The sequence below is a fragment of the Rattus rattus genome, chromosome 12 (genome assembly GCF_011064425.1).
Source record: "Rattus rattus isolate New Zealand chromosome 12, Rrattus_CSIRO_v1, whole genome shotgun sequence".
Lineage (NCBI taxonomy): Eukaryota > Metazoa > Chordata > Mammalia > Rodentia > Muridae > Rattus > Rattus rattus.
This window is the reverse complement of record NC_046165.1, coordinates 85,634,567-85,661,266: the sequence shown is the minus strand read 5'-3', so window position 1 is coordinate 85,661,266 and position 26,700 is coordinate 85,634,567. Positions and strand designations below refer to the sequence as shown.

The 26,700-nt window shown below is 39.9% G+C and overlaps 1 protein-coding gene across 2 annotated transcripts in view; it reads right to left on the bottom strand.

Moving 5' to 3' along the window:
• Nucleotides 1-26,700, bottom strand: part of Ngly1 (N-glycanase 1) — a 51,548-nt gene that overhangs the window by 12,700 nt on the left and 12,148 nt on the right. For both annotated transcript variants that reach the window (XM_032917210.1, XM_032917209.1), the window contains exons 3-9: nt 26,377-26,613; nt 17,145-17,310; nt 11,139-11,361; nt 8,080-8,201; nt 5,893-6,038; nt 4,525-4,635; nt 2,023-2,187 (exon numbers count right to left, since the gene is read on the bottom strand). In XM_032917210.1, coding sequence (XP_032773101.1) covers nt 2,023-2,187; nt 4,525-4,635; nt 5,893-6,038; nt 8,080-8,201; nt 11,139-11,361; nt 17,145-17,310; nt 26,377-26,613 — 1,170 coding nt within the window. The remainder of the gene's footprint in view (nt 1-2,022; nt 2,188-4,524; nt 4,636-5,892; nt 6,039-8,079; nt 8,202-11,138; nt 11,362-17,144; nt 17,311-26,376; nt 26,614-26,700) is intronic.

The window sequence follows — 26,700 nt, the reverse complement described above, 5'->3', positions numbered from 1 at the left end:
CAATCTTTGTACTCTCAAAGAACTCTCCAGAGCAGTAAGGTACAAACAAAAATATCTAACACAAGTGTGTGCATGTGCGCATGCATGTGTGTAATGTTTAAAATAGTATCACTAAGTAGGTGTGGTGGAGCAAAAACAGTTGCAGTCAGTACTGCGAAGGCTAATGTAGGAGAATAGCAAGTTTGACATCAACCTGAACTACACTGAAAGACCTTATCTTTAAAAAAACAGCAAAACCCCTATCAGTCCACATGTAAAAGAGAATATAACTCTCTAGCAGAACTTGTCTATGAACTGTCAAAGGTGAATATAAGCAAGTTATTGTTTTTATTTTTTAGAATCTGATTTTAGTAAGTTCTATTTTAGATTTCTTAATTCTCTTCCTATCTTCTTCCTTTCTCCCTCCTTCCTCCTTTCCTTTTGTGGCACTAGGGACCCTGCACCTTGAGAATATAAGCATGCATTTCTACAGCGAAACATCCTCTTCTCTGTTTTATCAACGATATTTCAGAATGCTGACACAAACCACAGAAAAGTGCTTGGAATGATTACCTATTGTCTTACAAAGGATAACTAATTGTCAAAATGAAAAAAAGCATACTACTGAATATAGCATGTATGCAAAGAAGCGAAGTAACACGAAACAAGATTAATATCTCATTAAAAAAATAGAGACCATGCTGGTTTCAAACTTGAGATCCTCCTGTCTCAGTCTGCCTAGAGCTGGAACTACAGGCACGTGCCATTCCCCTCTTAGCCTTCATAAAATGAAGTTAAGATAAAACTTTCTTTTCTGGAAACAATATCAGCAATGTTTTTTTCTTGCTCCAAATGACTGTGAGATTAAGATGCAACTATTTTTTAGGGTTAGCATTCCTTTATACTCACTTTTAGAACATCCATTTGTAAAGCATGAGTAGGTGGTTTCTTTTTAAATCTATGGCACTGAGATGGTCTCCAGAAACTGAGAAATTCTCAAAGTTTTCAAAAGGGGAAAATAAACTCATTCCATGACCCAGTTTGTAATTTTAAAGTTTAATCAGTGTACACCCATGTAAGAGGAAGCACACTCACTCCAAAGAAAAGGAACTGAAGACCTAAATAATGTCCACACTTTGAGCTGAGCACAGCTGTGAGTTAAATGAGCTCTCTCTAATGACTAAATCTAGATTCAGACTCCTAACTTGCACTGTGTCAGCAGTGATTGGAATTCTTTGTTGAACTTGGCTGTTAAAATTCTACAGCTAGAGCAACATTACTAACAGCCTGTCACAGATGATGAGATAAGATAAAAAGCAAACAGAATTTCCAGGGACTTTGGGACATGAAAAACGAACAACAATGGCACACTTGGATAAAGGTGACCTAGTTTACACTGTTCAGAGTAGTTGTCTGGTAATAATATGTGATGGGTCATTTTCCTCTCAAGTACTTTTCATTAGGTAACCTCCTAGGCTCTATGTCTGCTGAATAATGCAGCAGTGCTTCTCAAAGCTCCCTAGGTAAGAGATGATCTGGTGCCCTTGTCTCCCTGCACACAGACTTCCACCCGGTCCCTAGCTGTGGAGTTAAGCTGTACAGAGCAGTTCTAGTGTAAGCCATTCAATTTCTACAGACTAAATGCAGGAGAACAACCCCTAACTCAGTACCGAGGCCTGAACATCAGTGCTTTCCTGCTGAGCTTCTCTCTACACTTTTCCCTTTTCCCTTTGATGAAAGTCTCACTAATGGCCACACTGAATTTGTAACTTTCTTGCTTCAGCCTCCCTAACATCTAGTGATACAGGTGGGTGCCAAGAGAAACAGTTACATAATAATTCTTACAGACTAAATAAAAAAGATTTTGAAGGATTTAACCACTAAAGCAACCGATTATTAGAAATGTGTCTAGTTTTACTTTTAGATTTAAATTGTGTTGCATATTGTAAATCTAGCCCTGTATCCTCCTCATGAAGGCTCCCAGGACTTTCGTCCCCAGGACTTCAGTGCCAGAGTCTAAGCTTGCTTGGCAGGAACACATACCTCCAGGCACGTCTCACCTCGGGCCACTCTCCAAGCCAATGACCCAGATACCCTTCCACCAAGTTCTCCAGGTCGGGGGGTTTTGGGAGATATAAATTCAACAAGCTCCACAATTATCCTCTGGAGAAGTTCTTTTCTTCTGCTTTCTGATAATAATAGCTGTCTCTGTAATTAATGTTTAAAATCAGAGTTTATGAGAATACAGAAGTCTACCTCTAAGCAAAATAAAAACTAAAGAGGTCTTGAGAGAAGTAATAAAGTTTATTTCCATGCTACTTAGACAATTTGAAACTATGGAAAACTTAATTTTATATATTTTATTTTACTAAATCATTTAGCATCTATTTTAAACTCTCATGACCTGGATTACCACAGCTTTCAAATGGGAGATTGCACCTTCTGCTCTGCTTGTGACAGACTAGCTTGTGCTGTGCCAATAGGCCTAGCTAAGAAAAGCCATGAGACATGTGCACATGTGCACACACACATACAGGAAGAGGGGCTGAGAGAGACTGACTGGGTGCATAAAATAGGAAGCTACAGAGGAAACACAGTGTGAGAAGCTTCCAGGGGAAAATGGACCAGTGTGAAGGAGCATACAGTACCCCTTCCCTTCCCAGGGACTTGCCTGTCATTAAGCAGTATGAGGAGAGGCTGAGCAACAGGAAAGAGCTATGGCTAAAGCTCTGAGAAGCAACACAGAAGTGCTAGCAGAGTGGACAGCAGCAAATCAAATCAAACACAAAATCTCCAGCCAGGCTCTCCCGATTTCCAGGCCAGGGTTCTAATAATCTCCTCATGGGCCTGAAAGACGACCTCAAACTAGACTGAGATGTTTCCACACGTCTCAGTTAAGAGTCAGGTTTAGGTAGACTAAGATGTCTCCACACCACCTCATGTGTCAGTTAAGAGTCAGGTTTATATACACAAACTACCAGCAAAGGTTATAAAAGACCCTTCCATCTCAGACCCCTTCTTTTCTCCCTCAGTGTCAGTATAACCATTCCACTTACGTTAGAAAATCTCACACATGAGCATGTGGATACATTACATATACATATGTTCACAAGTCCAAGTACATCAGTATACTCAAGATACAGTTTGAAAATTAGGATACTTTTCAGTTCTTCAGATGGGGTCTCACAACGTAGTCCAGGTTAGCCTGAAATTCACTATCCTCCTGCTTCAGGGTCTCCATGGCTAAGACTGCTAGGATACAAACACTCACTAACATGCCCAGCAAAGACATTGTGTGCATGCTGTGGGCATGCACATGTGCCTGTCCTGTGTTCCAGAGTGGAAGTCAGAGGTTAACTCAGGCATTTTCCTCTATCTTTCTCCATGTTACTTTTGAGAGAGGATCTCTAATTAACCCACATCTCACCATCTTACTAGTGGCTGGAAAGCTCCTGGTATCTATCTGTGCAACTGATCAGTGCTGGGGTTACAGTGAAAGCTACCACATTTATAGTACATGGATTCTGGGCATCCTCATGCTTATGCAGCAAGCATTTTATCTTCTTATGCAAACACTACAAACAATGAAATGTTGTTTTACTGAATTCTGAGAGGAAAATGTGACATTTAACATAAAACGTTCTATAATACTTAAATGAACTATGCAAAAATTTCCATGAATAAAAAAACACTGGCTTATTAAAATACTCTTGCTAGAAAGGTGTTAGTACTTTAGGAACTTCAATGGTGGCCAAGTATATAGCTCCCTTGGTAAACTGTTTGCGTAGGATTCCTGTGGCCCTGGGTTCTATCCTCTGCACTGCATAAACCTGGGTGTGTCAACTCGAAGAGAGTAAGAGACTGCAGAGTTCTCAGCACTCAGTGGACACCTGCATCACACCTCTCCCTTCAAGGTTTGGGCTTCACTGAAGAAGAGGGGGCAGAAAGTTCATTAAGTTGTGGCTGACTGACTCTAATCAGTGAGCTTTCCAGACACAGCAGGGAAGCTGCACATGTACACCTCACAGTAGTTATGACAGCATGTATAAGACCTGTGTATACATTCAAGTCTGACAAAGTCCCAGCATGGAAGCAGGGAGGTGGAAATGAAGGCCCACCATCAGGTAGGAAGCTATTGGCAATGAATAATTGTTGGGATGAAGAAAGTTAGTTTTCCTGAAGGGTGTGATACCCACTGTATATCAAGCTACAGACCAGGCCTTACACCCAAGAGTATTTGGACAGCATACATAAAACCCCCAAACCCCAAAAGATGACATGATGTGGGTGGGTGGGTGGGCAGTAGGGAGGGAAGGTGGGGCTAGGGATAGTTGTGGGGTGGTATATATCGAAATGCACTGTCTGCAATTCTCAAAGAATAAAGATAATTTTTTAAAACTAGGCATGCTTTTGCACATATTATCCTAGCACTTGAGGTCAAGGATACATGAGATCTTCTTCAATAAGTAAATAAAAAGTTAAAACTGGCTATTCCTGATATGTAAGATTTCAAATGTCCTCTTCAAAATGACAGCCACCACATACCTGCTTATTAAGCCCATTGATAGTTTCTCGAAGTAACTCTTCTTTGACCTTGGTTCTCCTGGACATCACCTCTTCATGTTTACAAGAGTATCTCCAGGTGACGTCAACCACCTAGAATCAGTAATGGAACACAACTATTTAACAAAAGCACACTGTTCCTTTAATTCTGTTTTATAACAGCCACAATGCAAGGAACTCTTACATGTAACTCAGAAAAATAACCTTTGCTAGAATTTAAAACCAGAGTTGGGGGTACTGCTCAATTTTAAAAGCAAGAAAGAAAGAAGAAATGCTAAGCATGACAGACTACAACCACAATCCAGGACTAAGGAGGCTGAGGCTTATCTGTGAGTTCAAGGGCAACCTCAGCTGCCACAGTAAAGCAAAATGCAAGTGAAAGACACTGAAAAGAATAAAGATATTGAAAAGAATACACCTTTTCTTCAACAAAATAGTGATAAATAAAAAATAGTTTTCCGAATGTTAGATTTTCATAGTTTAAAGCTGCAGAACAAACAAAGAAAGCTACCCTTGTTACTGTACTATTATAGAACTGACTTCTAACAGAGAGGATAAGTAAAGGGAAAATTCCAGTGTCCTCAGCCATCTACACCAGGGCAGTTCATTAATATAGATGCTCAAAATAAGTTACAACTAACTAAAATATAAAAAGCTCTAAAAAGAAAACAGGAGAAAATCATTGTCATGAAGCAGGCAAAACTTTCTTCGATAGAACATGAAAAGGAAAAATCTTTACAAGAACATTCTAAACTTGACTGCTGATTTCTTCTCTTTTACCATTTAGAACACACGAGGCAAATATTAACAACACAGAATTCTAAAAAACAACTTACATAAGGACATAAAAAGAAACCTCAAAACTCAGAAGGGACACGGGTTTGGAAAGTGAAACCATCACATGCTCCGGGACACTGCTGTTGGGGAAGAACATTTGGAAAGCACAACTCTCTCTCACGGGCAGGGCTCAATTTAGAAAGTAAAGCTACATTAAATTTTGGCAAGGATATGGAGAAACTAGTAAGTCTCATATACTTCTGGTAAGAAAGTAAAATGGTGCCACTGCTTCGCAAAATAATTTGACAACATCCCAGCCACTCCACTCCTAGGCAAAGAGAAAAAGCAAGCATATACCTGAACATTTGCGGTAGCTTAATTCAACTTTAAAAACTAAACTCACCCAAATGTCCCCCACAGGTAAATGGATACAAACATCCCATGGATACCCACAGGGGAAACACTGATTCTAGTGACTTCATGATATTTACAAATGACAGATGAAACAGCACTGAAATACATGTGGCCACATGGCAAACACGCTTTGAAGGTCTGTATTCTCCGAGGTCCTACCTCGTCTTTAGAGAATGCTATGATATAGGAGAGCTTCTTTCCCCATCCTATTTCATAAAGAAGAGGTTTGTCGCAGACATCCTCACATGCATCACAATGCAGCCACCGCTGCTGAGATGGAGAATAGACTTCTGTCCAAACATGGTCTACGCAGGTGGGAGAAGAGAAAGAAAAGGGAAATAGAAGTTAAGTTTATAAAACAAGAGTGACTTCCAATAACTGTAAGTAATCCTCTAAGAATCACATAATAGACTAATTTATAATTTTTAAAATTTAGTTAATTAGCAAGAACATTTTGTGGCACACATAATTGTAGGGTATTTGTATTTAAAATGTAGTCAGTCTAAGTCTTAATTAAAAATGATGTGTGCTGTGACGCTAAGGCAGGCAAAGCTTTCAGAAGAGCATCTGAACCACCAGGCTGTGAAGGAATGGATGTGACTTCTGAAACAACAACCTTTCCGGACCCAGAAGGAGGCCTAACAGAGTATCTGGTTATTCACTGTCTATATTTAGTTTTGAAACTGAATCTTATCAGTAGGTGAATGTATACCCAGGTTGGTTTCAATCCTCCTGCCTTAACCCCTCTTGAGTGCTTGAGGCTCTGTATTTGATTCTGAGAGAAGACTGCTAGCTGAAGATTTCATCTAATTCTAAAACAACATGGAAATCAGTCTAGAGGTTCCTCAGAAAATTGGACATTCCACTACCTGAGGACCCGACTATACCTCTCCTGGGCATATACCCAAAAGATGCTCCAACATACAACAAAGACACATGCTCCACTATGTTCATAGCATATTTATAATACCCAGAAGCTGGAAATATCCCAGATTCCCTTCAACAGAGGAATGGATACAGAAAATGTGGTACATCTACACAATGGAATATTACTCAGCTATCAAAAGCAATGACTACATGAAATTCATAGGCAAATGGATGGAACTGGAAAATATCATCCTGAGTGAGGTAACCCAATCACAGAAAAATACACATGGTATGCACTCATTGATAAGTGGCTATTAGCCCAAATGCTCGAATTACCCTAGATGCATAGAACACATGAAACTCAAGAGGGATGACCAAAATGCGAATGCTCCCACTCCTTCTTAAAAGGGAAAAAAAATATCCATAGGAGGGGATATGGAAGCAAAGTTTAGAGCAGCGACTGAAGGAATGGCCATTCAGAGCCTGATCCACATGTGGCCCATATATATACAACCATCAAAACTAGATAAGATTGATGAAGCTAAAAAATGCATGCTGAAAGGGACTGGATATAGATCTCTCCTGAGAGACACATCCAGAGCATGTCCAATACAGAGGTCAATGCCAGCAGCAAACCACCGAACTGAGAATAGGACCCCGTTGGGGGAATTAGAGGAAGGATTGAAAGAGTTGAAGGAGCTTGCAACCCCATAAGAACAACAATGCCAACCAACCAGAGCTCCCAGGGACTAAACCATCACCCAAAGACTAGACATGGACTGACCCAGGGCTCCAACTGTATATGTAGCAAAGAATAGCCTTGTTGGGGCACCAGTGGAAGGGGAAGCCCTTGGTCCTGCCAAGGTTGGACCCCGAGTGCAGGGGAATGTTGGGGGGTGGCAGTAAGGAGGATGGATAGGGGGAATACCCATATGGGGGAGGGGAGGGGATGGGGTGGTTTATGGACAGGAAACCGGGAAAGGGAATAACATTTGAAATGTAAGTAAAGAAATAGATCTAATAAAAAAATAAAATAAAAAAATAAAAAAAAAGACAACAGTAGAAACAAAGAAAACCCTGGAACAGGGAAAGTGACCTTCAATATGGACCTGACATGAGTTGTTTCTAAATGAAGACCAAGTCCAACACCAAGGTTATCCTCCATGCCTGTAGAATGTAGTATAGGCTTACTACGTCACCTACAGCAATCCTTTAAACATGACAGAACAGCATGTTACTACACACATTTCCATACACACAGAACAGGGCCACTGCTAATGTCACCAATAGGATAGAATCCAGGTACTGGGAATGGGGCAGCTGTGTTAAAAGTGTTACAGAGTCTCGAAAATGCCTGTTGAGGCTGGTACTGCTGTTACCTTACAGAAGGCTAACAGAAAACTCAGGGGATGTGAGAAAGAGAAGTTTACAAAGCCCACTTCTTCTCTAGTCTCTTTCTCTCTCCTACCCAGGCTGTACCTGTGTAATCCCACACATATCGAGCTTCAAACCCTAATGCACGGCAGCATAGCGTAAAACAATTGGCCCATTCACCACAGCGTCCACATCTTGTTTCCAAAAGTTTCTCTGGGTTGTTATATCTGGTTTTAAAAAAAACAACAAAGACAACAGCTGTGATTCATGATTAAAATCCAATTTTTAAGGAATTTACATCACTTGTACTCTAAAACACCAACCATAATTTTCATAATTTTTAGTTTCCTATTTTAAAATATTGATAAAAGTACATGGTCTATACAAGGCACTGTGCTAGTCTTTGTGAATCATGCTTAAAAGGTGGAACTGTCTTCAGTGAGTGTAGTTCAGTATATGCAGTCAGTTTTAGTCTTAATTAAAAATGGATGCTACCACTTCAAAGAGCTAAGTGCACTGATTAGCCTATCCATACTAACACAAGCAGAATCAGTAAAACAGCCATAACAGCTAAGACGTAGGAGAATGGCTGGAGGGAAGAATTTTCATCTTGACTGGTTTCTAAAAATATTTAGATGGGCAGGTTTTCTAAAACTGTGATTAAGATCTTCAATGGTTCTCTTGCAAGTAAATAAGCTTACTGTGTAATTATCTTTAGAAATTTCTCAACGGATTTTTAGCTTGGGACAGGGGTAGGGGCAGGGGCAGGGGCAGGGGGGCAGGGGCAGGGGCAGGGGGGCAGGGGCAGGGGCAGGGGCAGGGGCAGGGGGCAGGGGCAGGGGCAGGGGCAGGGGCAGGGGCAGGGATTCAGCTCAGTTGTAGGGTACTTGCCTATCATACGTGAACTCTTAGTTCAGTTCCTATCACCAGAAAAGATGTCATGGTATTGTGCAAGTATAATCCGGGGCTTCGGAGGGAGGAGACTGGGAATTCAGTCATTCAAGGCCAGCCTGTGCTACATGAGACACTGCCTCCAAACATGAAAACCAAAAGTAGGGCTGGGGGGAGTAGGGATGGAGAGACGGCTCGCTCAGTGCTTAGGAACACTTTCTGTTGAAAAATAAGGACCCGACTTTGGACCCAGTACTCATGTAAAAAGCTGGGTGTGACCATGCATACTTGTAATCCCAAAGCTGTGGGTGAGGGAGACAGGATTTCTGGGGCTCGCTAGACACCTGTCTTCAGGGCCTAAGGTTGAAGTGGTTGAACAAGACTTCATTCTTCCTGGCTGTAAACACAGCTGGACTTCTCACTCTGCTTATGAGATTGTAACTTAGTATAAATTCCAGTTTTCTTCTTAATAATGATTTTGATTAATTTTCTGGACACACTTAAAAATGCTTGCTAAAATTTATGAGCAAGACATCTGAAGTATTCTCTCAAAAGTCATTTCAGTTACTAATGTACCACAAGAATAGAGAGCACTGAGATTTTCACTCTGCACTGAGAAGGGCTGGTGTGTCTTGTGCTCCAGCTGGACAGAAAGGCTAGCCCCAGACCTGGAAGGAAAAGGAAGTCGTGCCCTGAATGAACTGGCTCTGTAATGAGATGTCTGCTAAGCAGATGCTTTGCTTAAGATAAATGAATTTAGGGGTTGGGGATTTGGCTCAGTGGTAGAGCGCTTGCCTAGCAAGTGCAAGGCCCTGGGTTCGGTCCCCAGCTCCGAAAAAAAGAAAAGGAAAAAAAAAAGATAAATGAATTTAGCACTGTAACTGAAAAGAGAGGTAAGGTTACATTATGGCATAGCAATGAACCAGAGCCAAGTCAAACGGACTGGAGCAAGAGTGATCCTCAGTGGTGAAGCACTGCATCAGCAACACTAGGCCCGAGGTCTAGCTCTGGTACTAGAAAAACATAACAAAACAGCCCCAAAAGTGAGTTTATTCCCAACTTTGTACAAACAACTACTAAAAGCAGAAAAATGATTAGAAAACAGACTTTGCATAAATACCATAAACACTCCATACTATATTGTTAGTTTAATTCTGCTGCCCAGGGAAGAGCAAACAGAAAGCCTAAGAGAGATTTAACTAGGTGAGTATGTAAGTGGATGCTGAAGAAAAGCAAAGCTCATCTTATACAAGCATCGGGTACTATAATGTTCTTTCATGTATAATGTAGGGCTGGTTCCACATTAGGACAAGCTGAGTGCTAAACTCCAACAGAACAGGCTTTTCAAACGTGCGCCATTTGCAATAAATGTTTCTATTGTGCAATAAAACTAAACTTCCTAACTATGCTTATAAGCTAAAGGCTGAAAACAGTAAATTGAAAATTTTTAATTTCCCAAGTTTAAAATATTCAGGTTTAGTGGTACACATGTGTAATCTTGATATGTAGGAGGATAACTGAGCTACACAGCAGGACTCAGTCTCAAAAAACGAAACCAATCAACCAAACAAGAAAAATGCAGAGACTGAGATGGATATGAAAGGCTGGGACAGAGGCAGTCCTGGTTAAAACAACTTCTGCCCTTATAGTTACTTTTACCCCTGAATCTTACGATTAAAGACAGCACTATTTTACTTTTATAACGGTGTCACTATCACCAATACTGTCACTGTAGACCACAGCACTTTCATACTTTAAAATGCTATGAATATATGAAGAAATGTATGCCTTAGAATAGGAGTCAACAAACTGCAAAAGGAGACAGTGAGGACTGGAGATCAGCTCAGTTGGTCAAGTGCCTGCTTCACATGCACAAAGCTAGAAGTTCAGTCCCCAGCACTGGATACACTGTGATACACGCATACAATCTTAGCACTCAGCAAGTGGAGGCAGAAAAATCAGAAGTTCCAGGACAGCCTGGGCTACACAAGACATAGATACATACACACGAGAGAGAGACAGAAAAGACAGAGAAAACCAGGCAGTAAATATTTTGATCTTTAGTCTTACAGTCATCAGTATTCAGCAACTCTTGCAGTCAGAAAACTGTCACAGGTCTAGTAAGTCAGTGGGTTGTGTCCTAAGAAAACCAGAGGATGTGGATGTGGCTGCTCTAGACTGCCACTCTCGTCTGTAGACCTCTGTCCTAAAGAAATATCAAGTCCAGTTAAAATGGAGAGTAAAAGTCTAATTTGATAATAAATCCCTGTTACCTTGGGAAGCGGTTGCTCAACTGGCAGGCATCACAGTAATGATCCTCCACATTCTTGGCGCCCCACTTCAGCTCATCGTCATTGGGTGGCAAGGCCTCATCTCTAGATCTAGTCTCTCCACCACATCTGCTGCACACAACGTTATTCACCCAGTGGAAAAACTCCTCTTTAAACCAGTGTAGGAGCTCCAGTAGAAGGAAGTCCTCATCACTTACTTTAGTACCTTGGAAGTTAGAAGAGAACCAGTTAAGGTTTAAAGCCCACAAAATCCAAAACATTCTATGCTCAGATTGGGAGCAGAAATATATGAAAGCGTAAGATGATAAAAGCTTTCACAAATATGCAAGGAGCGATGTCAGATGCTGTGAACGGTGCTAACACACACAGTAAGCTGTGTGACTGCAGTTAGAGCAGAAGGAATCCCTGTGGTCTCTGCTATGCAAATGAACAGAGTGACATGGTCTCAAGGAATGCGGGCAGGGGGTGGTCAACCTAGAATCAACCCATAAAACACAAGGGTGATAGAAAATACGATTTTGAAAAACACAGCTTAAGTGGTATTTTACCTGCTTGATGTGTGCAAGGTCCAGAGTTTTGTCACCAGCACTATGAAACAAAATATTAATTTTGGCCATATTAAATTTGCTGGGTATATACACAGGTAAATATGATAAGAGAATCATAGGTGGAAGTCTGAGTACCAGATACAATAAATATCATGCTGTTAGTTTTTAAAGATTTATTTTATGTGTAGGGGTGTCTTGCTATGTGTGTCCAGATATGCCTAGTACCCTTGGAGGGCAGAAACAGGATCAGATCCCATAGGAGTGGACTTACAGAAGGTTGTAAGCTTCTATCTGGGTACTAGGAATCGTGGCCTGGTCCTCTGTAAGAGCAGACAATGTTCTCTGCTATCTACTTTTGTTTTAAATCAGTGCTTCTACTGTGTAATAGAATTTATCCATGGATATGCATACCAAAAGACAGATACACAAGCATATCTAGAATGTACAAAACAGCCCCAGCGAGTATGCATGGCACAAAGGATTTTGCCCAATTTATCAATAAAACACCATCTCCTATCTATTTTAAAAATTACATTTACTCATGGATGTATGTGCATGCATGTGTGTGTATGCTCCTGTGTGTCACAGTACACTTGTATGAAGGGCAGCAGACAACTTGTGAGAATCCGTTCTCCTACTCTGTGGGTCCTCAGAAAATCCTCAGCTTATTAGGACGGGGACAAGTAGCTCACCTTGCTGAGTTATCTTGTCAGCCCCTCCTACCCCTTCCTGCACATGCACTTCACATCTAATTGCTTGGGGTAGGGTGGCTCTGCATGTGTATGAAGACAAGAGGACAGTTTCCAGAGTTAGTGCTTTCCTTCTATCATGTGGTCTCTGGGAACTGAACTCAAGTCATCAGGCTTGGAGGCAAACACCTTAACCCATAGGCCTATCCTACCAGCCCTCAGGCTCTACATTTAATGTTTTGTTATTAAAAGAAATAAAAATATCTATGAAGGAAAGACATAGTGTAATGTCAAAATCTAATACGTTTGATGGTAGTCACAGGTATTTGAAATAGTATTCAATAGGAATGCTGATATAATGGGATATCTTCAAAATTGTTTTTTAAGAAAGTCATTTAAGCTGTTTAGTAATAGGTTTTTGCAATGCACTTAAATTACTCTTTTAGAATCAAGGAGTAAATTTACATTAAGTTGTTTAAAAAATCTCAACTTGTCTAGACATGAAGTAATTAAAAGTGTATTCAAAAACAAAACATTAGAAACAAAACAAAACATGCTGTACTGAAAGGTCTTTCCGGACGCACTGAAAAGGCTCTGTTTGTTGCACTTGGCTGTCAATGCTGTCCCATTGCTTTCCTCATAAAGAAGAGCTAGGCCACTGACACCAATACTACAGCTAGCTTTTGTTGTAACAGAATATTGCATCTTTATATTTGCTTCAGTTTCATGAGTATGACTGGCATCACTGAAGTCTGCTTGTGTGAGTTAACTTTTGATAAACTATACTTTTAAATTTTAGTTCTAAGGATGAACCACAACCCAAACTAACTTTAACTTTTAAAAAATGTATATGTGTGTACTGTAAAACAAAACCAATGGTAAAATGAATTATGATATACATGCACATTCCTATGAATCTATTTACTCTAAGACTAATGCACATTGTGATAATGTGCATGTTTATTAAATAGCTTGGTTTTCTTAGTGCATGTATAAATGAACCTACCAATTTTTAATAATCAAATAACATATTACTATATGAAAAAAATCAATGAAACAAGAAAGTGTACTGAAAGACAAACTTCTTTATTCTTTTTGACACAGGTCTTCTGTATCAGTCAAAAGATAGTTTAAAAGTGAATAAATGGTATTTAATAAAGTTGGCACTGCATGTGATGATGCAGGCCTGTAATCTCAAGCACTCAGGAGACTGAGGTAAGAAGCAGTCCAGGTTAGCATAGATATACAGGAAAACAGCAGCTCAAAACCAAAACAAACACACTAAATAAAAAAAAAAAAAAACACCAAGACAAAACTGTCATGTTAAAGAAATTTTAAGATAATGGACCACCCGTTAGGTTGAGACAAGTAGTTACCTAGCTATTTGATACTGTTCATACATTTACTTCAGAAGTCTGTCTTTCTCTAGAGCACTACAACAGTTAAGAGTTAAAAGATACCATGTTTATAACTGGACCCCAGAAAGCCGTGTTAGTGTGTGCATGTGATGGGCATGTGTATGGATGTGCCATGGTACACAGCAGACAAGCTCTGGTGTTGATCCTTGCCTTCAACACTGGTTGAGTCAGCATCTCTTTCTGTCACTTGTAAATTCAGAATAACTGAGCTTCTGGTAGTCCACTGTCTCCATCCCCCATCTTCCTGTAGGAGTGCAGATTACAGATATATGCTCTACATCAGTCTTTTGTGTGAACTCTGGGAACTCAAATTCAGGAATTCATTCTTGTGTGGCAAGCACTTCCTTTAATCCTGAACCACTTCCCTAGCCTGGGAAGGTTTTCTTAAAAGCAAGATACAACCAGAAATATAAATTCAATAATGGAAAAATTATGTTATTTAAAACTTCTGAGTTTCAGAAGATACAAAGAACATTGAGGTAGGGAGTAGTAAAATTCTAATGTGTCTAGCAAAGCAAAGTATCAATCTGGAACACATAAAACTGTCCTATAAATCAGTGACACTACTAGCCACCCAATTAAAATTACATCAATATCAAGTCATTGGCAATGAACAGGAGTAATTTCGTGAGCCCCTCAGTGGGTGGCATTCAGCACACAGACAGTCATCCTAGGCCCTGCGCGGGGAAGTGTGGAGATTAAATGTGTGTGTAGTAGAGTGGCTACATATGTCTGTACTATAGCAGGCTACAGAGACCCAATAAGATGTCCCTGATATGAAAACGCAAACTAGGAAGGAACTGAATGTATGTGAGATGAAAAATTTTGTATAAACAAATTAAACTATTTTCTCCATAGATCTACTTGGTAAAACAAATTTTGAAGAACTGCACCATATGGAGAGACCAAGGATTGATTGACTAAGAGAGAATCTTAAGTTTTCCTCAATAATTTAATGTTTTCTAGTACAACAATCATGACATCGTCATATTCAATTGTCAGCATCTTCCTTAGCCTTGTTCCAGCAGGTAACAGTCCTCTCAGGGCTGAGGTACGGTATAGTCAATTTGTCTAGTTTGCTGAAGGCCCTGGGGTGCCAGCCTCAGTCTGCGGGGGGTGTGGGGTGGGGAGGGGGAGTCCTATGGAGATGGGAGTGTAGTTACTCAGAAATAGAATGGTAGTCAAAACACTTATACATCTCACACCTCAGAATAGGAAAAAAGAAAACGATACATGTTAGAAACTTAGTTTTACAGCAAGAAATGAAGAGCACAGGGAAAGAACAGATTAAGGTTAAAAAAGAACATTCCCTTTTCTATTCTTGATCTAAAATACAACAGCACTGCCGTGTTGCCTTGAGGACTCACAATCACAGTGCAGGACACTGAGATGACCGCCAGCCCCACCACTGTGGAGAGAAGAAAGGCAGCCTTCACAGGATGCCCGCCGTGTCCCCAAGTGACTAGGACTCGGAAGATATGAAATGCTATTATAAGGCATGGCGATCAGTTTCCTCAAGTATACAGCGCCCTAGAAAACATAGTGCCGAACAGTAAGATAACTGGGTAAAACTCAATCACGTAAAAAAGCAAAACCCTATAGCCACAAAATATTAACAACCAAAACCCTAAGACTATTAATGCTAACCAATGATTGTGAAGATGAAACCGATTTCTCTGGGCTGTTTAAATGTAATAACTCATTTGTTTTTTATTTATTTTATTTATTTTATTATTATTATTATTATTTTTTTTGGAGCTGAGGACTGAACCCAGGGCCTTGTGCTTGCTAGGCAAGCGCTCTACCACCGAGCTAAATCCCCAACCCCTCGTTTGTTTTTTAATTACTCTTATTTCAAAACAGAGGTAGAGGGGTTTGCTCAGTGTAAGTAGCAATCCCAGCTTATACAGAGCCAACTGTTGTGAAATTATTCTGTACCAATAAATGATATCTAATAACAATAGGATGAATAGCAGGGATGAATTCTGTGTCACTAAAGCTAGACGTAGTGGAGCATGCCTGTCCTCCTAGCACTTGAGATGCAGATGCAGTAAGATCACGAAGGCAGCACCAGCCCCAAGCTACACACAGACCCTGTTTTAAAAACTAAAGAGTGTGGGTGGAGCTCCACAGAGAACCACTTGTTTAACAGATACAAGACACTGGGTTCAATCTGTAGCACAGTAAAAAACAGTGCATTCAAATAATACTTGCTGTGTATTTCATAAAATTCTACCTTCCCCAAAAACATACATATACCAAAAATATATATAATAAAAATGCATATCCAGAATAAAAACACTTTTAAGAGAAATGTTAAATAGACATTTTTCAAGGATGATATACAAATGCCCATTGAAAGACGTTCGACATTATTGGAAAGGTAAATCACAACTGAGATGCTACGTCACCCTATCAACGTGGTTATTATATATAATGCATAATATAAAATATTTTATGTTTTATATAATTATATATAGCATTATAAATGTTTTATATATGAATATTAAGTATAAATATATAACACATATATGTACATGTAAATATATGTAGTGAGTAGCTGCTACTGGAGGTAAGAACTGAAATCCTGTGCACCACTGACTTGAGAAAGCAAAAAAAAAAATATAAAAAGGTACAACAACTGTGAAAAAATTTGGTAATTTCTCTAAAAAAAATTAAAATGAGCATATTAGCACTTTCAAGTTAAAATACCAAATAATTATAACTAGGCCTCCTAGGCCTCAAAATGGTATCTGTTCACCCATTTTCCCAGCAGCATAAGAGTTAAACATGAAAGCAACACAAGTGTCCACCAATGGGTGACCAGACGGGCAGGACATGGATGTACGCATAATGGGTCATCGTCTCTCTCCCACAGAAGACAGCTCTACAGCATGCTGTACCAGGAGCAAGCCTTGAAGACGCTACACTAAAGCAGGCGAGCCCAGCACAAAGCACTCGCATGCAGGAGAGCTGCCAGGCTTGGGGACAGTGACTGCCCGTAGCTGGGGGTCAAGAAGGGCAGGGCGTTAGCATTTAAGGGTAGATTTCCCACTCCACACACAAGAGGAGGGTGGTGATAAAGGCCATGCAGCAGCAGAAAAGGACTCAACAGCAATGAACTGTATGTCTAAAAGGCCAGGATAAGAACATTTCCACATTACCGTTACCACAGAATACTTTTTAAAAAAGCAAATATATGTCCATTATTGTTTATTTCTTACACATCCATATAGGTCTGGTTACTCATTTATAGTGTGCAACACATAACTAAAGGCACTACTATCTAGCAATGATGCATGATAAGCAGTAAATCATTATGGAAGCCACTACCTTTATCTAACTTTCTAGCTCTGAATAGTTTTTCTTGAGATTTTCTTTTGAGTTCATTGACTGGGATACAAGCCAAGGCTTTCTCCTGGAGGACAGGATTTTCATAGAGCTGCACGTGCTGAATGTTGGACTGAAGAACTTTAAAGATGGTTGAATCACCAACAACCTAGGGGAAAAAACTGAAGTCAGCTTTTTACAATACTATGGAAATAATACAATAATTCTGTGGTCTCTGATCTCAGAGAGACAATGTAAGTTCATCAAAAACAATTATATTTACCATACTAAGAAATGGGCCTGTCTATTTTCCACTGTGTACCTACTACTGAAGACATACATTTTCTGTTGAATTCCTAATCATGTGCTCTGAGCAGCGCATCTTGGAACGCATGGCATCACAAAGGAGACATGACTTTACCAGACTGAGAATGTCAGGATATACCTACAAGAAGAAAGGTGCACGCATGGACTAGAGGGGAAGCAAGGCAGCATGCCCACCTGCCAAAGTGTTGACAGAAAGTGAAAACTTTCCAAAATAATTGTAAGAAGCTGGAGGGTGGCCTAACAGGAAGGAAAGGGGATGGGCAGGAGGAACAGTGTTTCTTCTTACTCATCTCATCACCAAAGACGCTTGCCTGTCAACACTGCAGGCTTAGAGTCCCAAACAAAGGTTAGTCATCAAGTCTGCACCAGGTGCCTCTGTACAGATGCTGGAAGCAAAAGCAGCTGGCAGGCTCCTGGCTCTGCCAGGTATGGAGGAGTCTACCACTGACCACGAGAGATGAAAACTGTGTTAGAATTAGTATCAGGAAAGCAAACCCTACCGAAACAATGGAAAACATAGCTGAGATTGAAAAGAAGTACGATTCCAAGACTAGAGCACACATAATAAAGACATTCCTCCAGTGGGGTTATATCCTGGAAACCGTGTCACAAGTTGATAATATCTTGAGTGGAAAAGCATTTTGTCTCCCTGCTCCATTGGTGACATGGCACTGTGACCTCAGGAGCTGAGGCTGGTGGAGCTGCAGCTCACTGCCCCTGTCCATCATTGCTAGAGAGAGTGTCTGCCATGTATCGGAGTTCAGGAAGACACTGAACACCCATAATTTCCAGGATGGTTTCTCCTGGATGTGCACTGCCTTTCTTTCATACTACTGTAAAGTAGAAAATTCAAACCAAACATGTAAGTTGAACACCCTAAAGTGGGAACCATTAGTATTCAAAATGCTCTAGTACAGATCTTAGGAACAAAATTTTAAACACTGAAATAAAGAAGTCACTGGTATGACCAAACAGCAGAAAGACAAATCAGAAATCTAAGACATTTTCTAAGAGTAATGCATAAAAAGAACAGACACTCAAGATAAATCAGAAAGTTTCCAAATCTAGGAGGAATTCTTAAAAAAAAAATTACAAACAATGGAAAAAAGAAACATCTGAAAGTGGGCTGGGGGCTGGAGAGATGGCTCAGTGGTTAAGAGCACTGACTGCTCTTCCAGAGGTCCTGAGTTCAATTCCCAGCAACCTTAGGGTGGCTCACAACCATCTATGCTGAGATCTGATGCCTTCTTCTGGCCTGCAAGTGTCCGTGCAGATAGAGCACTCACACACATAAAAATAAGTAAGGAAATCTTTGGAAAAAAAGAAACATCTCAGAGAAATAACAGAAGCAAATTTCACATAGCTGAAGAGCTAGGATGAATAGGAAACTAACTAGACCAGAACATTGAATAGCAGTAGGTTAAAAATAAAACCCTAAAGGCCTTAAGTAGTAAGAAAACTTAAATGCATATGGGGAAGGGGTTGGAGTCTGACATCAAATATCTTATTGAAAGCACATGATTTGAAATCCTGATGAAAAATGACTAGGAACATAGAACTTATACCCAACTTAGCTAATTATGTAGAGGGGTAAGATAAATACACTTTATAAAGTATCATAAAAGAAACAATTAACAAGGGCAATCATAGTAAATGTGACTGGATTAGCAAACCATTACCAAATACAGTATGCCAGACATTGTATTAAGCACTGGGATATGTGTACAGGAAAGAAGTAATAGCTAAGCTCAGTGGCACAAGTTTGAATCCCAGCCATGGCAGAGGTTCAGGCCAGAGAACTGTTAGGTTCAAGGACAGGGTGGACAGCTAGGTGACACCATCTCAGCAGGTATAAAGTAAACAGAGGTGAGAACATAGGGTTCACTGGTACAGTACTTGCCTACCATGTATGAAGCCTAGGTGCATGTACAGACATACGCATGTACACACACTCATACACACAGGAAGATGAGAAAGAAGAAGAACATTAAATGAAAAAATGAAGGAACAAAAGAAAGAATAAGAATGAATTGCATATTCACAGATCCAGCACAATGAGTTAATATCTGTCTGTGAATGAATCAGACACTGGAAAAGTAATTAAGATTGAAACAAACACAGTCACTGCCCTCAAAGGCCAAGTAGCCTATGGTACACAGGAATCCAATGACGCTTACGTCCATAAATGTTTACTGATGCCCTATTTTCTAGGATACTAGGAATAAAGTGGTAAGTTAAGCAATTTACTCTTAAGTACCAAAGAAGGCTGGGGATGTAGTTCAGTTGACACAGTGCTTATCTAGCATGTGACCTAACCTAGAATCACTTTGTGGGAGTATCAATGAGGGCCATACACTGGGGTAGGTGGTCTGTGGCATGTGTGTGGGAGACTGTCTTGATAAGGTAAAATGATATCAGAAGATTCAGCCCACTGTGGGAAGCACCGAGCAGAAGGAAAATAGGAATGGTGGATGCATTTTCCCTGTGAGTAGCTAGATTAGCAGTTAGCCACTTACTAGCAGTTAGTCACTTACAGTAAGACATGACCAGCTGCACGCGACAGTGAGTGCTCAAGGGAAAACAGGCTGAGCTAAGCCCTTACAGCCAGGTGTGCTGCTACAGAGCCACAACACTAGACTTGGAGGGCGAGATAGGCAGCTCAGTTGATTACTCTTGGTTACTCAGTGAGTTCCAAAGCCAGCCTGGGGTATACAAAAGCCCGTCTAAAACAAAAACAATTGAAGAAATGTAGCAGAACAAAGACTCTAGATCTTACTTAGCATGGGCTGTAATAATATAACTAGGGAAAATAAGTTACAAGGGACCAAGCTGTCCAAGTGGCACCTAACGTGGACTAACTTCAGGACTGATGAATTTTACTGAATGGTTCAAAGAGAAGAAAATGCTAGAACTATCATCAGTCTTAGTCAAAACTTTAAATCAAGAAACTTATAATACTGGTTAATATTTAGATTAAAAGTGGCTCCCCCATGAGCTGCAGAAATACTCAGAGCAGAAGAATGACAGGAAGTAGAGGAGTGGCCTGCTCCCACCTGTGTCTATGATGTGTGGCAGGGTTACAGTTTCAGGTCCTCCTGGCTGAGCACATTTATAGGTATGGAGGTTTTTGGTTTTGGTTTTCAAGACAAGATTTCTCTTTGCAGCACTGGCTATACTAGAACATACTCTGTAGACCAGGTTCCCCTCAAACTCAGAGGTCTACCTGCTTCTGTCTCTTGAGTGCTGCTTTTACTAAACACCAACCCTAGCTTAAAAATATTACAAAGAACTATGAGTATTAAAGCTAATGCAAGTAGACAAGGCAAAAATGAGAGGGCATTCTATTCTAGCATGGATTCCTTCCCTGTACATAGTCACCAGCAAAATCTGCATCACAATGTAGTAACAACAACAAAAATCCATGAGATCTAACAACGTTATACCCCCAAATCCAAAATTATCAGTACTATGTAAACTGAAGATTTATGTGCATATTTAGAAACTAAGCAATTTATTACCAATTTTAGAATTAAATGAGTTTTTTTTTGCATTGTTGTATACTGTACACACTATTCATGAATAAAACAGAGTATGTGTTCCTAATGTCTTACTGGAGACACATAGTGAAAAGATGGAGACGTGTTTGAGAAATGGAGACAATGATGAGGATGGGAAACCAGCAGCAAGAAATGTAGGCCACTCGCATCCGAGGGAAGCTGCATACTGACGTGTGTTAAATCAGTTTATAAGAAAGGTTCTCAGACATTGGTCTGCTAGAAACACCAGTGCAGACCCAGGTCTGTGATGTCAGTGCAACCTGGAAGAGAACAGGCCTAGGGGAAGGTACAAACGCCACCAAGAAGTCCTCCAGAGAAAAGAGACCAGAGTGTCAGATGAGATGGGATCTCAGTTAACAGCTGTATTCAACAGTTGTGAACAATGCAAACACAGGTTCAGTTGTAAGAACTGAAGCAGTAGAAAAGTCAACAGGGAGAACATGCTGACTGACATAAACAGAAATTATTATAAAGCAAAATTTATATAAAACAAGGTCTCCATTTTTATTTGAAAGAATTCTTATTAAAACAATACATTTAAAGTGGTGCGTTTTTCTTAAATGCAGATTTTCATTTATTGAGAGGGTAAGAACTCATTTAGAGTATTTTTATTTTCAATTTACTCCTTTCTATCTGGAAATTACCTCATTCATTGTAGTTTTAATGGCACTCAAATGATCTTGAACAATAAAGTTTATTTTCTTGCCTTATTTCATTACATATTCATTGGCCCATAAAGGGGGGGCTTAAGCCATAAAAATAGAAGGCTGTTGATTGCAGGGCAATTATGGCAGCTGGGTTACCGTGTACTAATGCTACATAAGGCAGCAGTTAATTGCCTGACACAGGGAAACTTATTTGGAGTATAAGTGGAAGTTTAAAATGTGAAATCTTTTTGGGACCAAACGGCTTCTTCTTTGCTATTCATACTTCCAGTTATTTTGGTTCTGCTGTGAGATATTTAACTCCATATGAAAGTACAGCACTCAGGATTCTGTCAAGTCAGTGATGCTGAATGAGCACCGTCACTTCTCTAGCAAACAAGCAGCCACCTCCAGGGCCACCAGCTCTGTGCACCTTCCACACCATCCTTCGTACTGTGAGTTTTAGATGGGGAGCCTACTTTTCAGCATGAAAGTTCTGTTTAATAGTAAATTTTAAGTGAAAGTTTTAATCCCTTCTGGAATTCAATGAACATTTCTTACAAAAACTAAATTTTTCTATGTCTAAATTATATATTGTTGCAAAAAGAAACTGCATGAACAACTAAGAGGTGTAAATAGTAATATATCACCCATCATTTTACCACTTTCAGAAGATTATGGTTAAGATCTGTGTACATGCTTTTCCAGCCTTTACATTTCACACATGCTTGTGTTTTCAATAAGAAAAACTGAAATGCTACATACCAGGAATTAAGTGTTTAGCTTTGCCAGTCTTAGTTTACCTGTCTTCTCCACGTAATGCTGGTCTTGACCTCAAGCAGACGACAACTTATTGGTTGTTTTGGCAGGGTTTTATTTTGGAACTCACGATGCTCCTGGCTCAGGCTCCTCCTGATGCTAGAATTAATGTCCTGCCACCACATTCATCATCATCATCAATAAAAAAGATGTATTTTTCACTTGTGTGTGGGTGTGCGAGTGCATGGGTGTACACATGAGGAAGGTGCCTGTGGAGGTCAGAAGAGGTTACTGGATCCCATAGAGTTGGGGTTACTGATAGTTGTAGACCACCTGATATGATGGTAAGAACCTGTGCAAGAATAACACGTGCTCTGAACTACTGCAATCCTTCCTGTCCTAGTTTTGTCACTTTCAATAGGGACTAAACGTTCAAACATAGGAGGTATCGTAACTGAAGCATTCTCCTACTTCAGGATGTAAAGGTGTGTCTGACATCTAAGAGTGCCACAAAAGCAAGTTACTGAACATTAAAAGTCTTATACCCCCAAAGAGCTCTTCTCTTATTAAATAGATTCAAACTAGGAAGTTGCCTTATTGTTGGTTTATCAGACATATAAATTTAAAACTTAATGAGCTCAGAGAGTCTATGACTCAGTAGTACAGCATCTTTCTATCACCTGAGAACCCTTGGCTGCCAAGCCCAACACCGCAATAAGAATAAATATGTAGGTGATTTTATTTTCCCATTATTGTATTATTTAACAATTTCAATGGAATAATCATAAAGTATGATAATTATTTAAAAATATATCCTTATATGAAACAGGCAGGAATTTCAAGTGGTAAAGAATTTATGAAAAATTCTTAACAATTATATATGCATTGTGATTTAAACTTTAAAACTTTCACTTGATATAGCTAAAGACACAGTTACAGAGTTTACCAGAAATTATTTAGCTTCAATAGAAGTTAAGTTTTTTAACACTCAAAATGATGACGGTAAAAATAATTGCTAAATTTTACAGAATAGAAACTGATGATTAAGTTTAAATGAAATGATATTTAAAGCCAAGTGTATTCTAGGAGCTAGAGAGATAGCTCAGTGGTAAAGGCTGCTTACTGCTCTTACAGGGTACCTGGGCTCAGTTTCCTACACCCACCTAGCAACTCACAGTTGTAACTCCAGCTTCAGAGGATCTGATGTCCTCTTGTGGCTTAAACTCAGGCAGGCTCAAATACATAAAGATAAGTAAATCTTATTTTGTAAAATGTATTCCAGATGCATGTCTGTAATCTCAACACTTGGGATGTGGGAACGGGAGGATAGGAAGTTCAAGGTCATTCTTAACTACATACCAAATTTGGGGTCAACCCAGGTTACAAAGAAAAAAGTATTCTAGTAATTCATGGATAACCAGGAGCTGTTCAGAAAGAAAGAAGAACCAAGGAAGAGTTGATAAATACTTTCCCATCAATAGCATATATCTCAGGAAGTTTTGTTGGTAAGAATGGCAGTTTGTTTTGACTGACAGCATCTTAAAGCTGTCATTATTTATGCTTGAACTTCAAGCTTAGGAGCAAACCATGATTCAGAAAGTAGAAAGAGATTTCCTGAGCTACAACACCAATGAAGTACTTAGTTCAGGAATATATATAAATGTTTTCAAGTTTTTGTAAGAATGCATTGAACATTTTAAACTTTTAACACTAATTAAACAGAAGACAGTAGGGAATTTTAAAAAGATGTATCCTAACACTGTAATTAGAAAACTTCAAAGCTGTTGATTAATAAACCAATGAAATGAGAAACAAGTACTTGAAGTATTTACAGGTTTTATAAATCAAAGGAGACACAAATGAGTAGTGACAGAGGGAATTAAACCTTCTCTAGAAGTCCAAGGAGTTAAATCTTTTCTGGAAAAAAAAAACACCAAAAAAACAAAACCAAACAAACCAACCAGAACTACTACTCAATACAAGTTACAAGAAAGGACAGGGCACGTCTGTGTCTTAGCTGACCAGGACCTACAACCTTTATTATTTTCAAAGGAGCATCTTGGGGTCTTCTAGGATGAAACAAAGAAAAGACTCTCAATCTTTGACTACCAAGGAAAGAAGAGCTTAAAGCATCCAGAATTAGCCAATTTGAAAGGATGATGGGTGGAGTTAAGAGTTGATCATGTGAAGTTTTACTGTATGGAAGAGAGCGACAAGGCATTTCACTAAAATTAAAATAAGTGGGTAAGAGTTTAAACTTGTTATTCACAAAATCACCATGGAAATAACACAAAAACTTGACAGTGAAAATTGAGGATATTTAATAACCTTTATCAAAAGAAGTTTTTGCAAACCAAGTATCTCCTACTGTTAAAGAATACTGTCCTCCACGACCCCTGCTATCTCCGAATCACCAGCACTCAGGAGACCTTCACAAGACTAGGCTAGTCCTGCACAGAAGGAAGGTGTATGAAGGGCATTAGAGCCTGTGGGGGTTTGAATGAGATGTTGTTACCCATAAGTCTTAGGCATTTGAATATTTGGCCCCAGATGTTGGTGCTCTGGCCAATCAGGAGAGCTGTCAATGGAGGCAAGCAGGGAGATTTCAAGAGCTACAGGCCATTCCCAGTTAGCACCCTTTCTGCTTCCTACTTAAGAGTTCAAGATGTGAGCTGTCACTGGCTACATGCCTCCCGCCTGCTGCAATGCTGTTCCTTGTCGTTATGAACCCTAATGCTCTTTATCCATAAGCTCTAAATACACCCCCTTTTCTATAAATGTGCCTTAGGCATAGTGTTTTACCACAGCAACAGAAAAGTAACCAATACAGACTCTTGCCTAAGATTCTACCCAGAGTAAAAAGGTGTGGAAAGCTAACTACAAAGCAGATTCTGTATGCAGCTTCTGGGAGGAGGGCACCCACGTGCTACAGGGTTGATGCAGCTGTTACCTATTATTCATAAGCCTTCAGTGAGCCCAATAAACTCAGTAGTTCACCAAGTTGGACTTGGATGAACTCATTTTCTTGATCTACAGCTAGTGTACTATCTGAGGTACAGTAGATGTCTGTTTATATCTCTCTAGGAAAAGACACACAGCTATTTGAAAGGGGATCATTTAAATTTGGCAATAGTGTCTGCTAAGGCATCAAAAACCTTGACTTCAGTTTTTCATGTTAATAACTAATAATAGTTAATAGTTAATAGTTAATAATTATTAATAGATTATCAGTTACCTAAAACCTAAAGAACCCAATTTTTCACTTAGGATAGTGATAATAGTTGGACCAAGAGAATTAAATTCCCATCAAGATTGACAACAGGTATATAGCAAATACATAGGCGAATGCCAGCAGCAATCCACTGAACTGAGAATGGGACCCCTGTTGAAGGAATTAGAGAAAGGACTGAAAGAGCTTGAAGGGGCTCGAGACCCCATATGAACAACAATGTCAATCAACCAGAGCTTCCAGGGACTAAGCCACTACCCAAAGACTATACATGGACTGACCCTGGGCTCCAACTGCATATGTAGCAGAGAATAGCCTAGTAAGAGCACCAGTGGAAGGGGAAGCCCTTGGTCCTGCCAAGACTGAACCCCCAGTAAACGTGATTGTTGGGGGGAGGGTGGTAATGGGAGGAGGATGGGGAGGGGAACACCCATATACAACTATAATCCCACCACTCAAGAGGCTGAAGTGAGGATCATGGCTTGAAGATCAGCCTGGGCTACGTAGCAAGAGACTGTCTGGAAGGAACTGAAGGAAGGAGGAAAATAAAGGTGGCCGTTCCCTTACATTTGCTATATCTCTGACAGTTTTTGAAATTATTAGTAAATTTAACGATGTTAAAGTCCTAAACCCAAGAACATTTGAGATGACCTCAGGAACACTTCTCGTTTGCTGTTTCGACATTGACAACAGTAAGAAAGGTTGGGTTTGCACAGTACCAGTGGAGCAGAGGGTAGGCTCAGAGGCTGCCCGGGTTGGTTTCCGGAGTGCTGCATTAATCCAGCAGGATCCTCAGGCTGCTCAGCAGGAAGCCTGACAGCAGCAGGGTGCTGAGAGAACTCCACCTTCTGACTTGATCCATCCAGTCTGCTCCTTCTCTCCACGGCAATCAGGTCACGGATTTTCTGAAGCTGTTCCACTGAAGCTTTTTTAGGAAAGATAAGGTGTGTTTCTCCCTAGAATTTACAGAATTGAGAAAAATCTTAATTTCTGCTTTAAACTGACAGTCATTCTTATACACAGTGGTGTCGATACTGTTGAAT